This window comes from Schistocerca gregaria, chromosome 6, assembly GCF_023897955.1.
Source record: "Schistocerca gregaria isolate iqSchGreg1 chromosome 6, iqSchGreg1.2, whole genome shotgun sequence".
Lineage (NCBI taxonomy): Eukaryota > Metazoa > Arthropoda > Insecta > Orthoptera > Acrididae > Schistocerca > Schistocerca gregaria.
Window position 1 is genome coordinate 126000868 of NC_064925.1, and position 19111 is coordinate 126019978.

At 40.9% G+C, this 19111-nt stretch overlaps 1 protein-coding gene across 1 annotated transcript in view; it reads right to left on the minus strand.

The window, feature by feature from the left end:
* Positions 1 to 350: 350 nt before the first annotated feature.
* LOC126278757 (odorant receptor Or1-like) overlaps positions 351 to 19111 on the minus strand; it is a 55781-nt gene continuing 37020 nt past the window's right edge. Inside the window, exons 5-7 of the mRNA XM_049979034.1 lie at positions 14520 to 14633; positions 9161 to 9316; positions 351 to 401 (exon numbers count right to left, since the gene is read on the minus strand). Of these exons, the coding sequence (XP_049834991.1) occupies positions 351 to 401; positions 9161 to 9316; positions 14520 to 14633 (321 nt within the window). The remainder of the gene's footprint in view (positions 402 to 9160; positions 9317 to 14519; positions 14634 to 19111) is intronic.

Here is a 19111-nt window from a genome sequence, read left to right on the forward strand (position 1 = left end):
CTAATCTTTTAGACACTAGAACGTTGTAAATAATATCCTGAGGATTCAAACCATACCAAGTAAGTAACAATGACGGTGTCACTTTCCACATCTATTTTGCTACAAAAGCTTTGCTCTATGTAGTGCCTTAAACAAATTAAACGTACGAATTATGCATCCAGTGTGACAACAAGTATATACGGTGAACATTTTGTAAAGTGTGACATCTACGCTGTCCAGCATCATATCACCTTAACAATTATATTTCTGTGAACATAATACATACACCAATTCATATCATAGAACGTTGCAAAACGGTAGAGAGCATTTTGAAATTTCTGCAGTGTTGATCCTTTTTCATGTTTATATCTTCACTGTGTATTTAACAACATGTTAAATATTGTATATGAAGCGTTCAGTACCTGTAAGAAGATAAGTCTAAATTAGTCATAGCAGTAATTACGTCCTACAGCTTAAAATATCTTAGAATTCTTAGTTTGCTATCAATTAGAAAACTGGCAACTCCTTTTCTCATCCACCTGTCAGGATACATGCATTGCATTCCGTTGTGCAGTGATTTACATTTCTCAGTGCCAGATATACTTTCATTTCCGTTTCAAAAAAAGTGAGGAAATACCTTATCATACAGAATCTACAAACACTTTTTAAAATATGTCAATGGTAACAGTTATTTTGGAAAGGGCACGAGTCACAATATTTGCCGTGTTGAGTTATGCTTCGATTCCGAATCTATAGAGAACGTTACATCGTTGAATGTGAAAACAGCATCAGTCCAATGCATAACATAGGCAGGGGAAGACAATGAGTTCGTTGAATGTTTTGAAAAGGACATTAGTCATGGACTCATTTCCCATTCAAAACAACTATGCTGCTGCTATCTGGTGACCATTTTAGTAAACTCTTCAAGCAGGTGGATGAGTGTAGGTTTATAGTTGATTTGCGTGCAAACATGGACAGTGATAGTAACGAATCACCTCGAAAACGCAAAAATGGCCAGCGAAACTCAGAAGAATATAATCAGAATGAGATTAAAAGGTGTAAACTAGAAGGAAATGAACACGTCAGCTAATCCGGGAAAGTCAATGCAACCAGGTCTACAGGACCCGATTACAGGTAAGTTTCTGACCTAACTTTTATGTAAGTTACATCTCATTAAAATACAATCTAATACAAAATAAGCTTTCAGCATAATGGTCAGCAGAACAATAAAAATCACATTTGTATGGGAGAAACCTTCACTTCATCTTCGCTAATTAAAACGTATAAAATAAATATATCAAAATTTTAATGTAAGCTCATTCTGTTCACTAGGATCAACCAATGAATTTTACTGTAATTATTAATCTTCACCTGCAGGTAACATAGTTTGCCTAAATACCGATTAGAAAACACTAAAGCAAAAACTAGTAGCTTTTGTTTGATTTCAGATGCAGTGTGAACTGTTTTACTAAATTCAGTGACCTAGACAAGACAACAATTTTGAAAAATTTCCATGAATTTGAAACTAAAAAGGGGTTAAGATATTTTCCTACAATGCAAGCTGATCTTATCTGAAGTTCATCGCTGTAGTTCACGGAAGGATATTCCAAAGGCCAGACTCCACAATGTTTTGTACATCATTACTCTTGCAGGTAACAGACAAGCTATTTGCAAAGCAGCGTTGATAAGTTTGCATGGAGTATCCGAAAAGAGAGTGAGAAGACATGACTTGCTTGCTGCAGGGGAAACTCCAAAAGAAAATCGAGGAAAATCAGAAAACTGTAGAAACAAACCTGTAGCAGGAGCAGTTTGTGAAAAAAAAAAAAAAAAAAAAACATTGAGCAGATTTCCTCATTCCCAGTAAAGGAAACACATTATGCAAATCGAAATATCAAGTATTTTAATGCAGAGCTAACAGTAAAAATCATGCATTCACTCTTTTGCAGAAAGTATCCACACGTTAGAGTTAATTATTCATTTTATTTGAAGTATTACAAGGACAACTTCGGCTACGCATTTGGAAGGCCACCGCCGGGCGGAGTGGCCGATGGGTTCTAGGCGCTACAGTCTGGAATCGTGCGACCGCTGCGGTCGCAAGCTCAAATCCTGCCTCGGGCATGGATGTGTGTGATGTTACACTTAGTTACATTTAAGTAGTTCTAAGTTATGCTAGACTTATGATCTCAAAAGTTCATAGCGTTCAGAGCTATTTGGACCTTTTTTTGAAAGGCCACAAAAAGATGTGTGTGCTACTTGTGAGAAGCTTGGTGAAAAACGTAAAAGTAATTTTCTAAATGATAACGCTAAGCATGTTGCAGCCGCAAAGCCATTGGTATGTTAGCGTGGATCACAAAAGTGCTACAACAAAATGAAGGAAGTAACAGCAAATTGTGTTGAGTGAGATGACATCGCATTTATCTGTTTTGATTATATGCAGCAGTTGCCATTGTCGCTCGTCCCAGCACAAGAGGTATTTTACAAGAAACACCTATGGATACATTTGTTTTGTATCCATGGTATGAAAAAGGGAACCTCAGTACATCATTTATACCATGAGGTCTTAGGCAGAAAAGGACCCAATGAGGTTTGCTCATTTCTTAATCATTACATATGAAATAACATACCTGACACCACCAAGGAGCTTCATTTATTTTCAGTTTCCTGTGGTGGTCAAAACTGAAAGCACACAGTCACACGCTATATCATGAGTCTGGTTGTAACAGGTAAATTTGACAAAATTGTACAATATTATCCTACATTGGTACACCCTTTCCTCCCTTGTGACCATGACTTTGGGGTAATTAAAAGATACATAAAAGGGAGTGACCGTGTGTTCTCGCCAACAGAGTAGGCAATGAAAGTAGCTGAAACGAAAATGTAAATTTTCTAGCGTACTGCATGAAAATTATAAAGGTTGATGAGCAAAATTTAAAAAAAAGACAAACAAGTCGACTGAATCTTTGGGAAATAGGGTGCCAAAAATTGATTTTATTATATCAAAGTGTTTCATGTTGCAGTGTGAAAAATATAATCCTGGTGTGTTAAAAGATTATGGACATATTGATGGGTTAAAAGTACCACGCTTTACTCTGGATAAGGCAGGAAACATTTCCTTACCAACACAAGAGGTTTACAATAACGAGTGCCTAAGCAACCATAAGAGAGTTGAAGGTATTAAAAAGTTAGTAAAGTACATTCCACAAGAGCATCTCCCCTTTTATGAAGAAATATGTGAGTGGCTGACACAAGACGAAGAACTCAATGATGAGTGAATATAAAATATGACCTTAAAATTCACATATTTTGACATTTTTAATTGATAATCCAAATAAGTAATGATTTTTGATATAATGTTAACATATTCAAATTCATCATTAAATAAAAACAAATTTGCTTAGAAGTGCTATTATTCAAATTACCTTTTTTTTTAAGGGACATGAGTGCAGTTAGTTTAAACTTTTCTTTGTGAAAACAAAAACGATAATCACTTGCAGTTTAGGTACACAATAGATGTTAAATATATACATTAATGAAAAATTCTTAAAAAATATAAATAAGAACTTTTTGAAAGACAGTTTTAATCGATTTCCCAAAAATTGCTTTTTGTGGATTCGTGCCCATTTCAAAACCACTGATTCAATTTAGAATTTGAGGTTCAGATTTTTCTCCTGGAGATTGTCTCTATCTGTTAGTATCGATATTTTTGCAATATAGTGAATACTAGAAAACTATAGAAACTTTTACTGGAAGAGTAATGCAATTTTTATTGATAACCGAAGAGGAATAGAAGTTGTCACTAACGAATAAAACCGGACAAGTGTGAGAAGGACTCGCGTTCTGAGGGTTCCATTCAAACTTAATTATATATATACACTCCTGGAAATGGAAAAAAGAACACATTGACACCGGTGTGTCACACCCACCACACTTGCTCCAGACATTGCGAGAGGGCTGTACAAGCAATGATCACACGTACGGCACAGCCGACACACCAGGAACCGCGGTGTTGGCCGTCGAATGGCGCTAGCTGCGCAGCATTTGTGCACCGCCGCCGTCAGTGTCAGCCAGTTTGCCGTGGCATACGGAGCTCCATCGCAGTCTTTAACACTGGTAGCATGCCACGACAGCGAGGACGTGAACCGTATGTACAGTTGACGGACTTTGAGCGAGGGCGTATAGTGGGCATGCGGGAGGCCGGGTGGACGTACCGCCAAATTGCTCAACACGTGGGGCGTGAGGTCTCCACAGTACATCGATGTTGTCGCCAGTGGTCGGCTGAAGGTGCAAGTGCCCGTCGACCTGGGACCGGACCGCAGCGACGCACGGATGCACGCCAAGACCGTAGGATCCTACGCAGTGCCGTAGGGGACCGAACCGCCACTTCCCAGCAAATTAGGGACACTGTTGCTCCTGGGGTATCGGCGAGGACCATTCGCAACCGTCTCCATGAAGCTGGGCTACGGTCCCGCACACCGTTAGGCCGTCTTCCGCTCACGCCCCAACATCGTGCAGCCCACCTCCAGTGGTGTCGCGACAGGCGTGAATGGAGGGACGAATGGAGACGTGTCGTCTTCAGCGATGAGTGTCGCTTCTGCCTTGGCGCCAATGATGGTCGTACGCGTGTTTGGCGCCGTGCAGGTGAGCGCCACAATCAGGACTGCATACGACCGAGGCACACAGGGTCAACACCCGGCATCATGGTGTGGGGAGCGATCTCCTACACTGGCCGTACACCTCTGGTGATCGTCGAGGGGACAGTGAATAGTGCACGGTACATCCAAACCGTCATTGAACCCATCGTTCTACCATTCCTAGACCAGCAAGGGAACCTGCTGTTCCAACAGGACAATGCACGTCCGCATGTATCCCGTGCCACCCAACGTGCTCTAGAAGGTGTAAGTCAACTACCCTGGCCAGCAAGATCTCCGGATCTGTCCCCCATTGAGCACGTTTGGGACTGGATGAAGATACGTCTCACGCGGTCTGCACGTCCAGCACGAACGCTGGTCCAACTGAGGCGCCAGGTGGAAGTGGCATGGCAAGCCGTTCCACAGGATTACATCCAGCATCTCTACGATCGTCTCCATGGGAGAATAGCAGTCTGCATTGCTGCGAGAGGTGGATATACACTGTACTAGTGCCGACATTGTGCATGCTCTGTTGCCTGTGTCTATGTGCCTGTGGTTCTGTCAGTGTGATCATGTGATGTATCTGACCCCAGGAATGTGTCAATAAAGTTTCCCCTTCCTGGGACAATGAATTCACGGTGTTCTTATTTCAATTTCCAGGAATATATATATATATATATATATATATATATATATATATATATATATATATATATATATAATTATTACTATTACTATTATTATTTCGTTTTAGCGCAGCAGCCTATTAGAGGCCTTTCTACTGATCGCCATTTCGGTGACTTGCGTGTCCCTAACCTACATTAGCTATCCAATCGGGTAAACGGGACCAACAACTTAACATCGAGTCCGAAGCACGTGTTGTTTATGCCCACTGCTCACGTCGTGAGAAATGAAGACTAGGTTTAGACGAAGATAGGAAAATAAGTGACCCGACCGAGCCTTCTCGGTTTCCCTGCACGTGCATCAAAATGTTAGATTTTATTTAATGTGTTATAATTGCAAATCAATGATTTTTAAATTTTTCGGTTATTACTACTGTGGAGTCTTCCTTCTTACCAAATTTTATAATTCCAGGCCAACCGGAAGCACGCTATAGGTTTTGAAGTGTGAGTTTGCGAGTAGCAAAATACGTGACATTAATCGTCGTTTCTTTTGATTGCATTAACTTAGAAGATTAAATTTTTCACACAATCTAGAAAGCGTAGACGTTTGTACGTGGCATATATTGCAGATTGGTACCTCTACCCCTTTCTGAGAAAACAAACAATCAGACGAACAAGCGAAAGTGTTCCTGTAAAAGTTTTGTTTCTACCGGTTAAGGAAATGAACTCTCAAAATAATGAGCTTGTCGATCACAGACCATGAAAATAACTAAACTGATCAAGCGACAAGACATGCTCGAAACAAAGGATCTCAACTTAAGTGACTTACTCTCACACAACGTTGGATAAACTTGTCTCGCTGTTGAAGAGCGGAAATTGTAGTTTAGTGAAACAAACTGTCCGAAATACTTGAATGGAATAGTCAGCTCTGCCCAAAATGAGCTTCGAAATCAATTTTAAGGCTGGTTGTCAACATCATGATTTCAGAGTAAGCAGTGTTCCTTCGAGCATTGCAGAAATCTATAAGATTTAAATTTTTGTGTAAAATTCTTTTAGACTATTGAGTGAGAGAAATAATGGTATGGACAAAATAAATTGTTCGGAAGTGAGGTGTTGCGTCCTTTGCCAGATGTTCCACGCATTCGTTTTATTGAAATCTCAGACTAACACAATAAGGATTTTGTCTAACGAGAGTTTCGTAATGGTTTCGTGGGTGAATTAAACTCCCGACGATTTCATCCAATAGACATAGGTGGAGCTTTTGCGAAGCTCAGATTTACGTAACTGTTCCACTGCCTTCAGATGGATAATTCTTGGTAATTCATTGGCCTGATTGTAGTGCAACTGCAGACTGTGCAGTCAAACAATTTCTAGAATAGTTTCTGGACGTTACATTCCACTTACGTATGCTTATGGACATTTTCGTGTGCTAGATTCATCGTTCATGAACAGCATAAAACAGCTACAAGAGTCCAACGGCTGTACTTTTCTATAGACAACACCCTGGTCAACGAAAAAACTTATAGTACTGATAACTCTATTACATTTTTTATCCGTATTGAGAGTACATGTATTTCCAAAATGATTTCTTGAGCCAGACCCGATATTAAATTCTTCTCTCTGAAAAGAAAATGTCGAGTGTAGCATTCTATTAACCTAATATTCATTGAAACAACCATGTATCTGAAAAGATGCCCCGTGTGATCGAATATCGGACAGTATCTGACGATGCGATCCATGTAGGAGTGTAGCCGTTCCCTGTAAGTATTGCTTGCAAGATATAGTGTATGAATGAAGCGAGCTGTGTTTTAATATTCTAATCTGAAAACGGTGTAGAAAAAGAACCACAGCTCAGAACGACGTCAAAATTTCAGGGAATATTATCGAAGAGCTATGCAGAAAAGCTAACAAAAATTTTACTCCTAGATCGCACTGTAAGCGGCAGAATGTGGGTGATAAAAGATACGGAGTACACGGCTGCTCGTCACTTCCGTTGTCTGAGATGCTCGGCATGACTTTTCAATGCAGGATCGCACGCTGCTGGTAAAGCTCTTTTACACGAATAATGACTACGTTCCAGTGGTTCTGCAGAAGTTACGAACACTCAAGAATATGAAAAACTTGTTGCTTCAATGTCTGTCAAGTCTCTGAAGAAAATGATTACGAAATTGGAGAAGACGGGTTGTTTTGAAGTGCAGTGTGGCACAGGTAGTACGAGTTGTGGCCACAGCATTGCTGGAGGTGTCGAGCGGTAGTGTGCAAGGGACGGGGAACTGCCCTAACTTTGGACATGTCTGCATAATGCATAAAATTCTACGAAACATCCTGCACTGCTATCTTTACAAAATACCTATATTCACGCTGACCTTCGTGCAAGACAAACGTTTGCTTTAGAATTTCGTGCCCGCATGGCAGTGGACAATGGAGGACCATGGCAAATTCTGTGCACAGCCGAAATCCATTTCCAACTCCAGGGACATGTCAGTACACAGAACAGCAAAATGTGGGCAACGGAAAATCCGCTCACACACCTGTCGGTACCACTTCATTCAAATAAGGTTGCGGGTTGACGGCGTAGTTTATCGTAGGGACATTTTTTTACAAGGAGATAGGTCCTGTGGATCCTGTTACCTGCTCTTCCACTCGCAAACGCCACGAGAGTCTTTTGCGCACCAACGTCGCTCCAATGCTATGTTTCATGTGTGGGCAGGATCATTTTTAAACAAGATGGCGATCCTTCGCACATCGGACAGCCATTGAATCTGCTGCTGTAGAGACATTTTGAAATCTTTATCAGGCGTTGTTTCCCTACAACCTGGCCGTCCAGATCACCCGATCATAAACTGTGTGACTTCTGGCTGTGATCTCAAAAATGCTGTGTTCAGTGCTCCCATTACAAACGTTGCTGAAATGAGGGCTTATATTGCACAACGCACTCTGAATGGCCCTTAGAATACTCCGATCTGTTGCAGAACATACTGTTTCTCGATTACAAATTGTGACAGAAAACGGTTGACAGCATCTGAACGTGTCTTACGCTCGTCCCAGAGAGTGGAAAATCAGTTTCATTGATGTTTTTCCCCTCAACACAATTAAAAACCTATGTCATTACTGCTTTTTATGCAATTTCTGTCCTCAGAACGAATAGAAACCGTTTTTTCGTTACTTGATGTGGCGTGACCTTACTGTGGTGGACGAGCTTACGGAATTAACTCTTCCAGAGCTGTGAATACCTAACTTGTGCCGTCACGCACATTGCACAGTACATCTGGTTTAATGTGCAACTCACACCATAACCGTCATACTGTGATTCTTGTAACTCTGCTATCATTTGTAGCCGAACACATTTATGTTCTGAAGCATACAACGTCTTACAGTGGGAAGATTTTCGTAACTTCTATTTTCACACCGCTTCATTCTTCCTCGTTCATATTTGACGTCATTCTGACAGGAAGTTCTTTTTTTAGAGGATTTCCAAACTGGAATTTTAATTATAATAAACCGCTGCAATATAAACAGATATCGTATATATCTACATCTACAAACTCCGCTAGCCACCAAGCGGTGTGTGGCTGAGGGCACAATTAGCACCAATGTCACATTTCCCCCCCTGTGTTCCACACAGGTATCGCACGAGGGAAAACAAAGGACTGTCTGGACGCCTCAGTACGAGCTCTTATTTCCCTTATCTTTGAATGATGATCATTACGTGATTTGAAAGTTTGTGGTAATAATACGTGCTCTACATCCTCGGTGAAGATTGGATTTCGGAATTTAGTGAGCAGCCCCTTATGTCTGTATCAAGTACCAGGTTACTTAAATTAATACTCCAACCAGAAACCCTATCTTTTTCAGATATTCAGTTGTTCTTGAAATTTGTTCCATGTCTGTAATCAAATAGAATCACGCTAGTTAAATCAGTTCACATACCTGTAAAAAAGAGTTTCTGGAGAGTGTGACGATTTTGCCTACCCTGATCTTGAGAGGTTGCGACGCTTGTTGCATGAAGATGACGAGTGCGCTGCAGAAGCGACCGTCGGCGGCTGGCCATTCGCAGCTGAATGCAGAGTCCAGCAGGCGCTCGCTCTGGTAACAGACACACACGATGTGTAACGTAGCCTGCGAGATTTATACGGCATGATACGTTGTTGAAAATAACTGTCTTTGATTGCAACGGAAGTAGTCTAGGTACATGTACTACAAACAGTTAATAATGATGGAAATGGTAGGTACCGCGTATTAGGACTGAGCCACCCTGCATTAGAAACCAAGCGACATACATAGACTGCTCAGTGAAATGGTCAGTTTATTATACCGAATGAAAGAGTACTTTGTGAAAAGTATCTCCCTTAATAGTCATCTTTCCTTTAGATTCAAAAGATTGGGTACATAAAAAACAGTGTCAAATCAGAACATTTATAATCATTTTCTCAAATGAAACTCTTATTGCAGCAATGCTAAGTGTAGTCCAGTCCGTCTTGAGTCTTTAGTTTCATGCCTGCAGACCACTGAAGTTACTGAATCTTAGTTTATTTAAAGATTAGTGGAAAACGAACCATAATTTCCGTCGGAAACGACATTTTACACTTGGCCTGAATATGTGAAGGTCGTGCAGTGTCGTACCTACTTATTTATTTCAGATCATTGTACGCGTTTCAAACGTTTTAATAGATACTACCTGATTGAATTTAAACGTTTCATTGATATCCATTATATCGAATAGCTGAAATTAGTTTTCCCACCATGCTTGTAATTTTACTTCGGGACCAAATTTTATGAGCTCATCCTTAACCATTTATTCTCTCTTACTGGCTTTCATGTTAATGATGTTTTTCTACTGAATCTGTTTTCCCGATCTGTCTGCTAATTATGTGCATAATTTTAAGAATACAAACTTTTTTCTCAACAACTTATGACCTTTTTCTAAACTGAGAATGATAGTAATTTTTAGAGTTCCCAAGTAAAAGGGAAAAATGATTGCTATTGACGTTGAAGCTCACATTTAAGATTGTGACTTGAAAAAGGCAGATATTAATCAGTTTCATTCGTGCCAAAGAAGTAAGTATTCGATTCATTATTGTCTGCTACATCTGAAACACAATCATCGCAAAATCTAAAATTTAGCAAGAAGTCTGACATCTAAAATCCTTTACTCCTCAGAATAATAAAATTCTCTCATTCCTTTAACACGAATGCCCTTAAAATAGCTTGGATGAATTTCATGTAAAGCTAGCTGTTCCCATCCACACATTGCCTTGGTTCGGTCTGGACAAAAAGAAATGAAGGAAAAGAAGAAGCATACTTTTCTCTAATATGTTTCTGAATTGGATATACGTCACAGAGTCCATCTCCCCTCCCCCACCCCACTGTCTCCATCAGTTTCCTCAACCCCTCTCTTTGCCCATCTCCCACTCTCCCCCTCTCACCCTCTCTCACTGTCTCACTGTCTGTCATCTCGTCTCTCCTCTTTCTCTTTCTTTCCATCTGCATATACACTCCTGGAAATTGAAATAAGAACACCGTGAATTCATTGTCCCAGGAAGGGGAAACTTTATTGACACATTCCTGGGGTCAGATACATCACATGATCACACTGACAGAACCACAGGCACATAGACACAGGCAACAGAGCATGCACAATTTCGGCACTAGTACAGTGTATATCCACCTTTCGCAGCAATGCAGGCTGCTATTCTCCCATGGAGACGATCGTAGAGATGCTGGATGTAGTCCTGTGGAACGGCTTGCCATGCCATTTCCACCTGGCGCCTCAGTTGGACCAACGTTCGTGCTGGACGTGCAGACCGCGTGAGACGAAGCTTCATCCAGTCCCAAACATGCTCAATGGGGGACAGATCCGGAGATCTTGCTGGCCAGGGTAGTTGACTTACACCTTCTAGAGCACGTTGGGTGGCACGGGATACATGCGGACGTGCATTGTCCTGTTGGAACAGCAAGTTCCCTTGCCGGTCTAGGAATGGTAGAACGATGGGTTCGATGACGGTTTGGATGTACCATGCACTATTCAGTGTCCCCTCGACGATCACCAGAGGTGTACGGCCAGTGTAGGAGATCGCTCCCCACACCATGACGCCGGGTGTTGGCCCTGTGTGCCTCGGTCGTATGCAGTCCTGATTGTGGCGCTCACCTGCACGGCGCCAAACACGCATACGACCATCATTGGCACCAAGGCAGAAGCGACTCTCATCGCTGAAAACGACACGTCTCCATTCGTCCCTCCATTCACGCCTGTCGCGACACCACTGGAGGCGGGCTGCACGATGTTGGGGCGTGAGCGGAAGACGGCCTAACGGTGTGCGCGACCGTAGCCCAGCTTCATGGAGACGGTTGCGAATGGTCCTCGCCGATACCCCAGGAGAAACAGTGTCCATAATTTGCTGGGAAGTGGCGGTGCGGTCCCCAACGGCACTGCGTAGGATCCTACGGTATTGGCGTGCATCCGTGCGTCGCTGCGGTCCGGTCCCAGGTCGACGGCCACGTGCACCTTCCGCCGACCACTGGCGACAACATCGATGTACTGTGGAGACCTCACGCCCCACGTGTTGAGCAATTCGGCGGTACGTCCACCCGGCCTCCCGCATGTCCACTATACGCCCTCGCTCAAAGTCCGTCAACTGCACGTACGGTTCACGTCCACGCTGTCGCGGCATGCTACCAGTGTTAAAGACTGCGATGGAGCTCCGTATGCCACGGCAAACTGACTGACACTGACGGCGGCGGTGCACAAATGCTGCGCAGCTAGCGCGATTCGACGGCCAACACCGCGGTTCCTGGTGTGTCCGCTGTGCCGTGCGTGTGATCATTGCTTGTACAGCCCTCTCGCAGTGTCCGGAGGAAGTATGGTGGGTCTGACACACCGGTGTCAATGTGTTCTTTTTTCCATTTCCAGGAGTATATATATATATATATATATATATATATATATATATATATACTCTAGGATGTACATAAAAACACTCACATATTCAAATGAAATGTTGTGTCGAAATTTGAAACCAGTCGGTACGGAACTTTCGGAGACATACGATTTCGAACACACGAACATTTACGATTCTATATTTGTTTGTTTTGTGACAATTTATTTAGCTCGTACTACAATACTTATCTTAAAGACTCCAAATGATTTTCACCACTGCTGTACTCGTCGAAAAAAGAGAAGCTCCACTGAATGGCTGTTGACACAAGCGGAACTCTCAATGAGGACCAACAAGGCACTTTGGCCGTGAGCTACGCTCGTATAGACGGTAACACATTCTTCCGACCCGATCTAGCGTCACCAGTCATATCACTACATATTTCACAATTGCTGTTGACATCCTATACGTCCTTGTATAGTGTCTAATTGATATTAATTTCCAGAGTTGCGTGTAGTACACTTCGCTGTTACGATAATATGCTACTGCTTGAGCTCATCATCCGCATTAATGGGGCGAAAGTGTTGCCATAATTTGTGACGTGGCTGTACACGCCGAGAATGTGCAATGTGGAGAGTTAGACACATGTTCAGCAAATACCTGATATTGTTAACTAACATCGAAGTTTCATATAGACACTGTTATCTTTATTTACATGTTATTACAGCAAATAATTATAATGTATTTCGATTATGTGAGTAGTCTACTTAAAAATTATCCAGTATTAAGCCTATTTGGAGTAAATGAAGAACGTTAAGTAAACTTCACCAACACTAACTAACTTCATTAGTCTACCTATAATAGTTACATTCGATTTCTGTATGTGATGTCTTCTGATCTTAGCTTTATATTTGATAATACGAACTTTTGTTACAGATTTAAATGATCTTCCTAGAAATTGTTTCAAGATACTTTGTGCATAATAAACTTCTCAACAAGATAAAAATAATCAGTTAGCAGTAAATGATAAATGTGTTCAATAATTATCATTGGTCTGAATCGTTATCTTAGCCTCATATTAGACTAGTGGGTCGTGCAGGTAGAGCTGGTAGTGTGGTCATGGGCGTGTGTCATACGTTTTTTCCTTTCAATATCAGTGACTAACATATTGCCTACAATTATATCCATGTTATATGAAACTAAATAAAACGTTGTGTTGTTATTTCAGTAACTGTATGTACCAAAACTCTTTTATGTATAAAGAAGGGTGTATGTGTGATTGATTTAAATTGGATTTGGCACAGAAATAGCAGCACTGTGTGCATGGATTATAGCCTCGTAGCCCCAGTGGGAGTGGATGTATAGGAAGAAACTTTTCTGCCAGTCCCTGATGTATAGCCTGCGCTACACAATAGGCATATTATGTGGGAACAGTACTGGCCTGCCAAATCAACCTGCTTTGCAGGGCAGCCCAGATGTCAGGGAAAGAAATGTCGTGCAACGTAGGCTGTCCTATATGATATCACCCTGAATTACTGAACTGTACTGCAGGGGTGCATGTGCTGATGGGCATGCCTGGGGACAGATGGATGTCGAAGGGTACAGACAGAGAGAGAGAGAAGACGGAAACTACAAGATAGAGAGGGGAGGGGGATATAGAAGGGAGGTGGAATGTGTATAGGGGCTAACTGGCATGTGGAGAAGCAAGAGGGGTAGGAGGAGATGGGAAGAGAGAGTTGGAGGAGAATACAGGCAGGGGCAGTGGAAAGGAAGATAATATTATAGAGACAGAATGGAGGAAACAAACTAAGAGAAGAGGAGAGGAGGAGGAGATGAATTAGTGAGGAGGAAGGGCTGGGCATAAAGGAGGCGATGATGAGGTGTGTTCAATACGTTTGTTGAACACATACATGGGAGAATCTACAAGGAAAGGACTAATGATTAAAATTTTGCACTATTTCGTAATGTCAAAACATCTCACTATTTAAGAGTTATTGTGTAAACTGCAGTTTTAAAAGGGATGCAGACACAGAAATTGTTTAGTACTCATTTGCTGCAAATGTTATTTGGTGAAATACAAAACAGAACCACGTGACTTCGTCAGCTCATTGTACAAACGACAGTTTTTGCAGTTGTAAAGCTATAGCAGTATGTTCTTAAACATATTTTCACGCACACAGTACAGTGAAAAACTTGCCTGTCTGATGAAGTATTTAAACCTATTGAAATACGTAAGTGCTAGTACTTATCTCGTAAATGGAAAGGTACACTTCTTTGGTGCTGTTATATTAGCGATTTTTGGTCCCTTGGGTTTCCGTAAAAAATTAATTGCCGGGTGACAAAAGAAGTGTACCACATTTGCATACTCATACTCATTAATGCAAATCGACTTCTCGTCGCGAATGCGAACTTACATGGTCAGTCAGTGATTGTCCGACGAGGCAGAAGACGGCAGTTTGACCCATGTAGACTGGGCAAGCGATCAGCCTCTTCACCACGGCTCCCCCTTTCCCACCACCCTGGAACAGCTGCAACAACACAGTTCAAACAAGCAGGAGATATTTATAACAGTAATAACATGTTTACATACAAATGCGTGGTTTCGCCATGATATGTTACACCTAAGCAGAAGCCGAGGAGCACACGAAGCATCTTGCATTTCTACAATTATGTGACACGTTGACAGGAAAGATTCGATGTCTAATCAAGAGACATCAAATACAGTCCTCCTGCAGACCTCTTGCAAAAATTCCGCGAAACATGAGGCCTAAGGAAGACGATATAGGTCTCATAAAGCTAGGAATATTTGAAATACAGTGTGCGTGTCTGTGGGTAGTCTTGTGCGTAGGAGAAGTTTGGGGTATAATTCGGTAGCTAAGGAGAAAATTATATAACAATGAAAATTTTCATCGTTGAAACTGCAAATTTAATTCGGTGAAAGGTGAACAAGGCATGAACAGCATGATGACATGTTTTTGATGGTTTAAATGATATTTAATATAGCTCAGCAGTGTGCAGTATACGATAATACCTCATGTCTTGGGGTAAAAGCAGATACTCCTTGTGGCACAACCGGGTAAAGATATATTTTCCGTTCAAGGCATGAGACACAACGACACTCAAGTAAGTTATCTTCCTTCCACCCTGTACAATCCTGATGGGCCAATTTTGTACACTTTCAGTACTTTACACAATCATCTGATTTTCTTGTTGACGAATAGATCTCTTTGCAAAAAAGGCTAGAAATTTCATTCTCATGTTCAGGAGAGCTGTTTGCCTCACACGTCTTAAAACGTTTCTGGTCTAGACCAGAGTACTTCGACAGTATTGTACATCTGCCGGGAAGATAATTTTGTTGCACTCAATTCATTTTTGTAGGGAGACTGCTTGGTCACAGCACGTTTACCTCTTTACCTCGGTAATGACGGTTTCTCTTAATGAGCAACTGAGTTTACATTCTCTCATGATAGAGTGAATGAAGAAAGTGTTTGTACATCAGTCGGCGGACCAGGCTGTGGCGAAGAAACAGTGACTACTCTGTTGTTTTCAGGGAATCTGGCATAATTATTTCTGTTGTACCTGATGGTGCAAATTCCTCTTCGCCAATTGCATTTGCATTAAGCGGGAAAATATCCTTATTTTTAAACACCGATAGGTCAATTTGCATTACTGCTGTTACAGTACTTGCAAGTCCGGAACGACGGAGGTAATTGGTACTGGGGTGCCACTTTTCCCGGATGACTGTAAGGCCATACCTTAATTTCCTGACTATATAAAGCTTTTATTGGTCCCATCTCAAATGAAAATATACTTTTTGAGTAAGGCATAAATTATCTATTTAATAGTGTCAAAAATAATCTAAAAATTGGTGCAAAAATGGTAAATTCAGCATGTCGTTATTTATTTATGTTTATTGAAATGTCTACAAGCAAGTAAGGTGCCGTTAAAAGCAGATACTTCTCACGTCACACACACACACACATAAATTATTCGCAATGAAATCAGGATGTGATATCTAGTAGTTCCTGTTTTACCCCATTGCTTCTACCCGGGCAAAAAAACTTACTTTCTCGATGAGAAAGAGGGTGAAAAAGCGTTTAACATGCCGTATGTTCATAAAGCCTGTAAATGTAATAGTAATACAATGAATAATACGTCGTATTATTAGTTTCAACTTGTAATTTGAAGGTATAAGTTCTTTACTGAAATATCACTAATTAATCAAACAACCACAAAAATCAAGAAAATTATTTTTCTTAACAACAACGCGTCGGAACTACCAAGCCTCATGGCGGTACTAAAGTTGCCTGCTGTATTCGCGGTCTAACGGCCAAAAAACAATGTTATCAATTAGTGAAGAGACAGACAAGGGTTAGCGACTTGACGCCCATGCCCGATTGCACCCAACTCCCCCTATTATTTAACAGCGCGTTACATAACACTAGAGGTTCTCCCGCCTCATGTACTCCGAGAAACATGGAGAAAACTTGCATGCGACGCAACATATGTTATTAAACGCAGAAATGGTTTCTGGGGTAGCGTAATAAAAGAAGCGATAGAGTTAAAAAAAATTTTCAGCGCTCTAAATAAAGGTAGCCTTCTGTGGCTAAGCTTGGGATCAGGCCTTAAGGGCGATGTAGTGGGCACTGCGGGAGTGCAAGGAAACCATTACCATATAACTGATGCCACTGGATTGGCTTCACAGGCGGCAGCGTGTCTAAACTAGGTGTCCAGGGATAAATGGTCAATATTCGGGAGTTTGACAACAATGATCATTTGAAGCAAAAAAGTCTGGGAAACATGAGTTCTAAAATGTAGTTCTTTATCTCTTCTACTACAAGCTCTTTGTTTCCATATTTTGAGAGGTGGTAGCATGGACCAAAGAAAGAAATAATTGTCTAGTAAACATGGGGTCCACCTAATACATACCTCAAGAACTATGAGCACTTCTTCTATTCTGTGAGCCACATCTCTTCCACTGCAAATTCTTTCCTTTCCATATTTTCAGGGGAGGTAGTGGGGACCAAAACAAGAAAAAAGTGACTGGTAAACATGGGTCTAATACGCATGCGTTAAAAGCTGTGAACACTTGCTCAGTAGGTCACTTTCACAGAATCGACGTTAAACAAGTACTCACAGCTCTTAAAGTACGCGTTTCACAGGTCATGTTTTCTGATCGTTCCTCTCATGTCCATGAGTATTGGTCATTCCTCCTGGGATGCCCTGTACACGGACGGCATCAGCAATCACACAAGAGTCATCTGACAATGACCTAGGACCAATCGAAAACTCTTCGGTATTTAAGTTCTTGATGCAGCTTGTAGTTCGAAAAACTTCTATCATTTTTACGTACACTACATACTACGAAACAGACAAAATATCATTTCTTATGTCACGACCACCGTATTAGTTCTATGACGTATTTGCCAATTCTAAACTTAAATATGCAAACATGATGGCTTCAAAATAACTATTGCAAAAAGTGTTCAAGTAACAATAGTACGAAACTGTCTACAGTGTAGAGGTAAGTAAAAGTATCTAGTTTCCAAGCACATTAGAATGAGTAGTTGTAAAAAGAACTGTCTTTATTAATGTTAACACTAATTATGTATACCTGTAAACTGACTCGTTTTACATAATTTCCATGAAAGAATCTTTTAAGTGATCCATGGAAAATGTGACTAACGTATTGTAGATATCACACACTAATCAAGTTACGATCCTGCGCTAGAAATTACCAGTTGTTGTTACGTGAAGCTAACAGAATCCTTCATTGATTACTTTTGGCCGTATACAACTGTTTTGGACTACAGTCAGTGAAAATTGCTAACTCTGAAGACAATAAATTGAACCACTCCGAACCTCTATGAAAGTCTTTATCCCAATATATATCACTTGGACACTGTCATCTACATGTCCGTCAAAATGTTTCAGAGTTCCAAACCTGATCACAGTTTGAGACCATGTAACTGACATGAATTATTTTTCCATGCATCAGATATATCACCGACAGAAAGTAAACTATGTAACTGTGCAGGCTTTCGTGGCCGTTGTCACTGAACTTAAAATCTTCTGGGTTATTAGGCCGCGTCGTATTTCTACTAAAATGAAGGACGTTTCTACCCCTCTTCTGGGATCTTGGTCAGGATCTTATGGTATCCACTACTGCTAGAACACCATAAGATCCTGAGGAAGATTCCAGTGGAGGGGTCGAAAGGTCGATCATTTTAGTAGAAATATGACGTGGCTTAATAACCCAGAAGATTTAGACTTCAGAAAATAAACTATTTACGAATCCTGAACATAGGTATCACCATACAAATCGACAGATCCATCAATGCCTAACTGAATATTCATATTTCCACGGCCCTTGCCAATTGTAACAATTAACATTTTTTTAAAAAATTACTAAGATAGTTCATTTCTTTTATGTCGTTGAATGTGGCTTATAACTAGATCACCGGCAATTACGTAATTACTACACTTTTTCTTCGCTCCTAAGCGCGCGTGTATGAATGGATTCAAATAATGTTGGCAGTGTTGATATATTTCATTTTATCGTCACATATTTTTTACATATTTCGCTATAAGGACACGTTTTTTCCTATTTTAACTTTTTACTATATAATGTCACATTTTGTTTACTTTCGAACATTGTTTCTGTCTCCCTAGACCCTCAGGACATACACTGTTACGTGTTCCTTGTAAATATATCTGAATCCGACCTGCCATAAATGTTGAAGATAGGAAGTTAATTAGCTCTAAAAATTTCGTTTTAATGGAATAAACGTGAATAAGAGCACTTGAAGTTGAGTTACCAATGATATGGGTTTCCGCTTAATTTTCTAAGGTTTGAAGTTTCATTTCTTGTAAGGAAAGCCCACTGTGTGTAGCACGGTACGGGACATTTCGGGATGCTATCGAGACTGGCAGTGTAGCAAACGAAAGACTACCATCGACTTCTAACAGTTGTGAGCTAGGAGCTGTTTAAGGCAAGAAAAGTTTG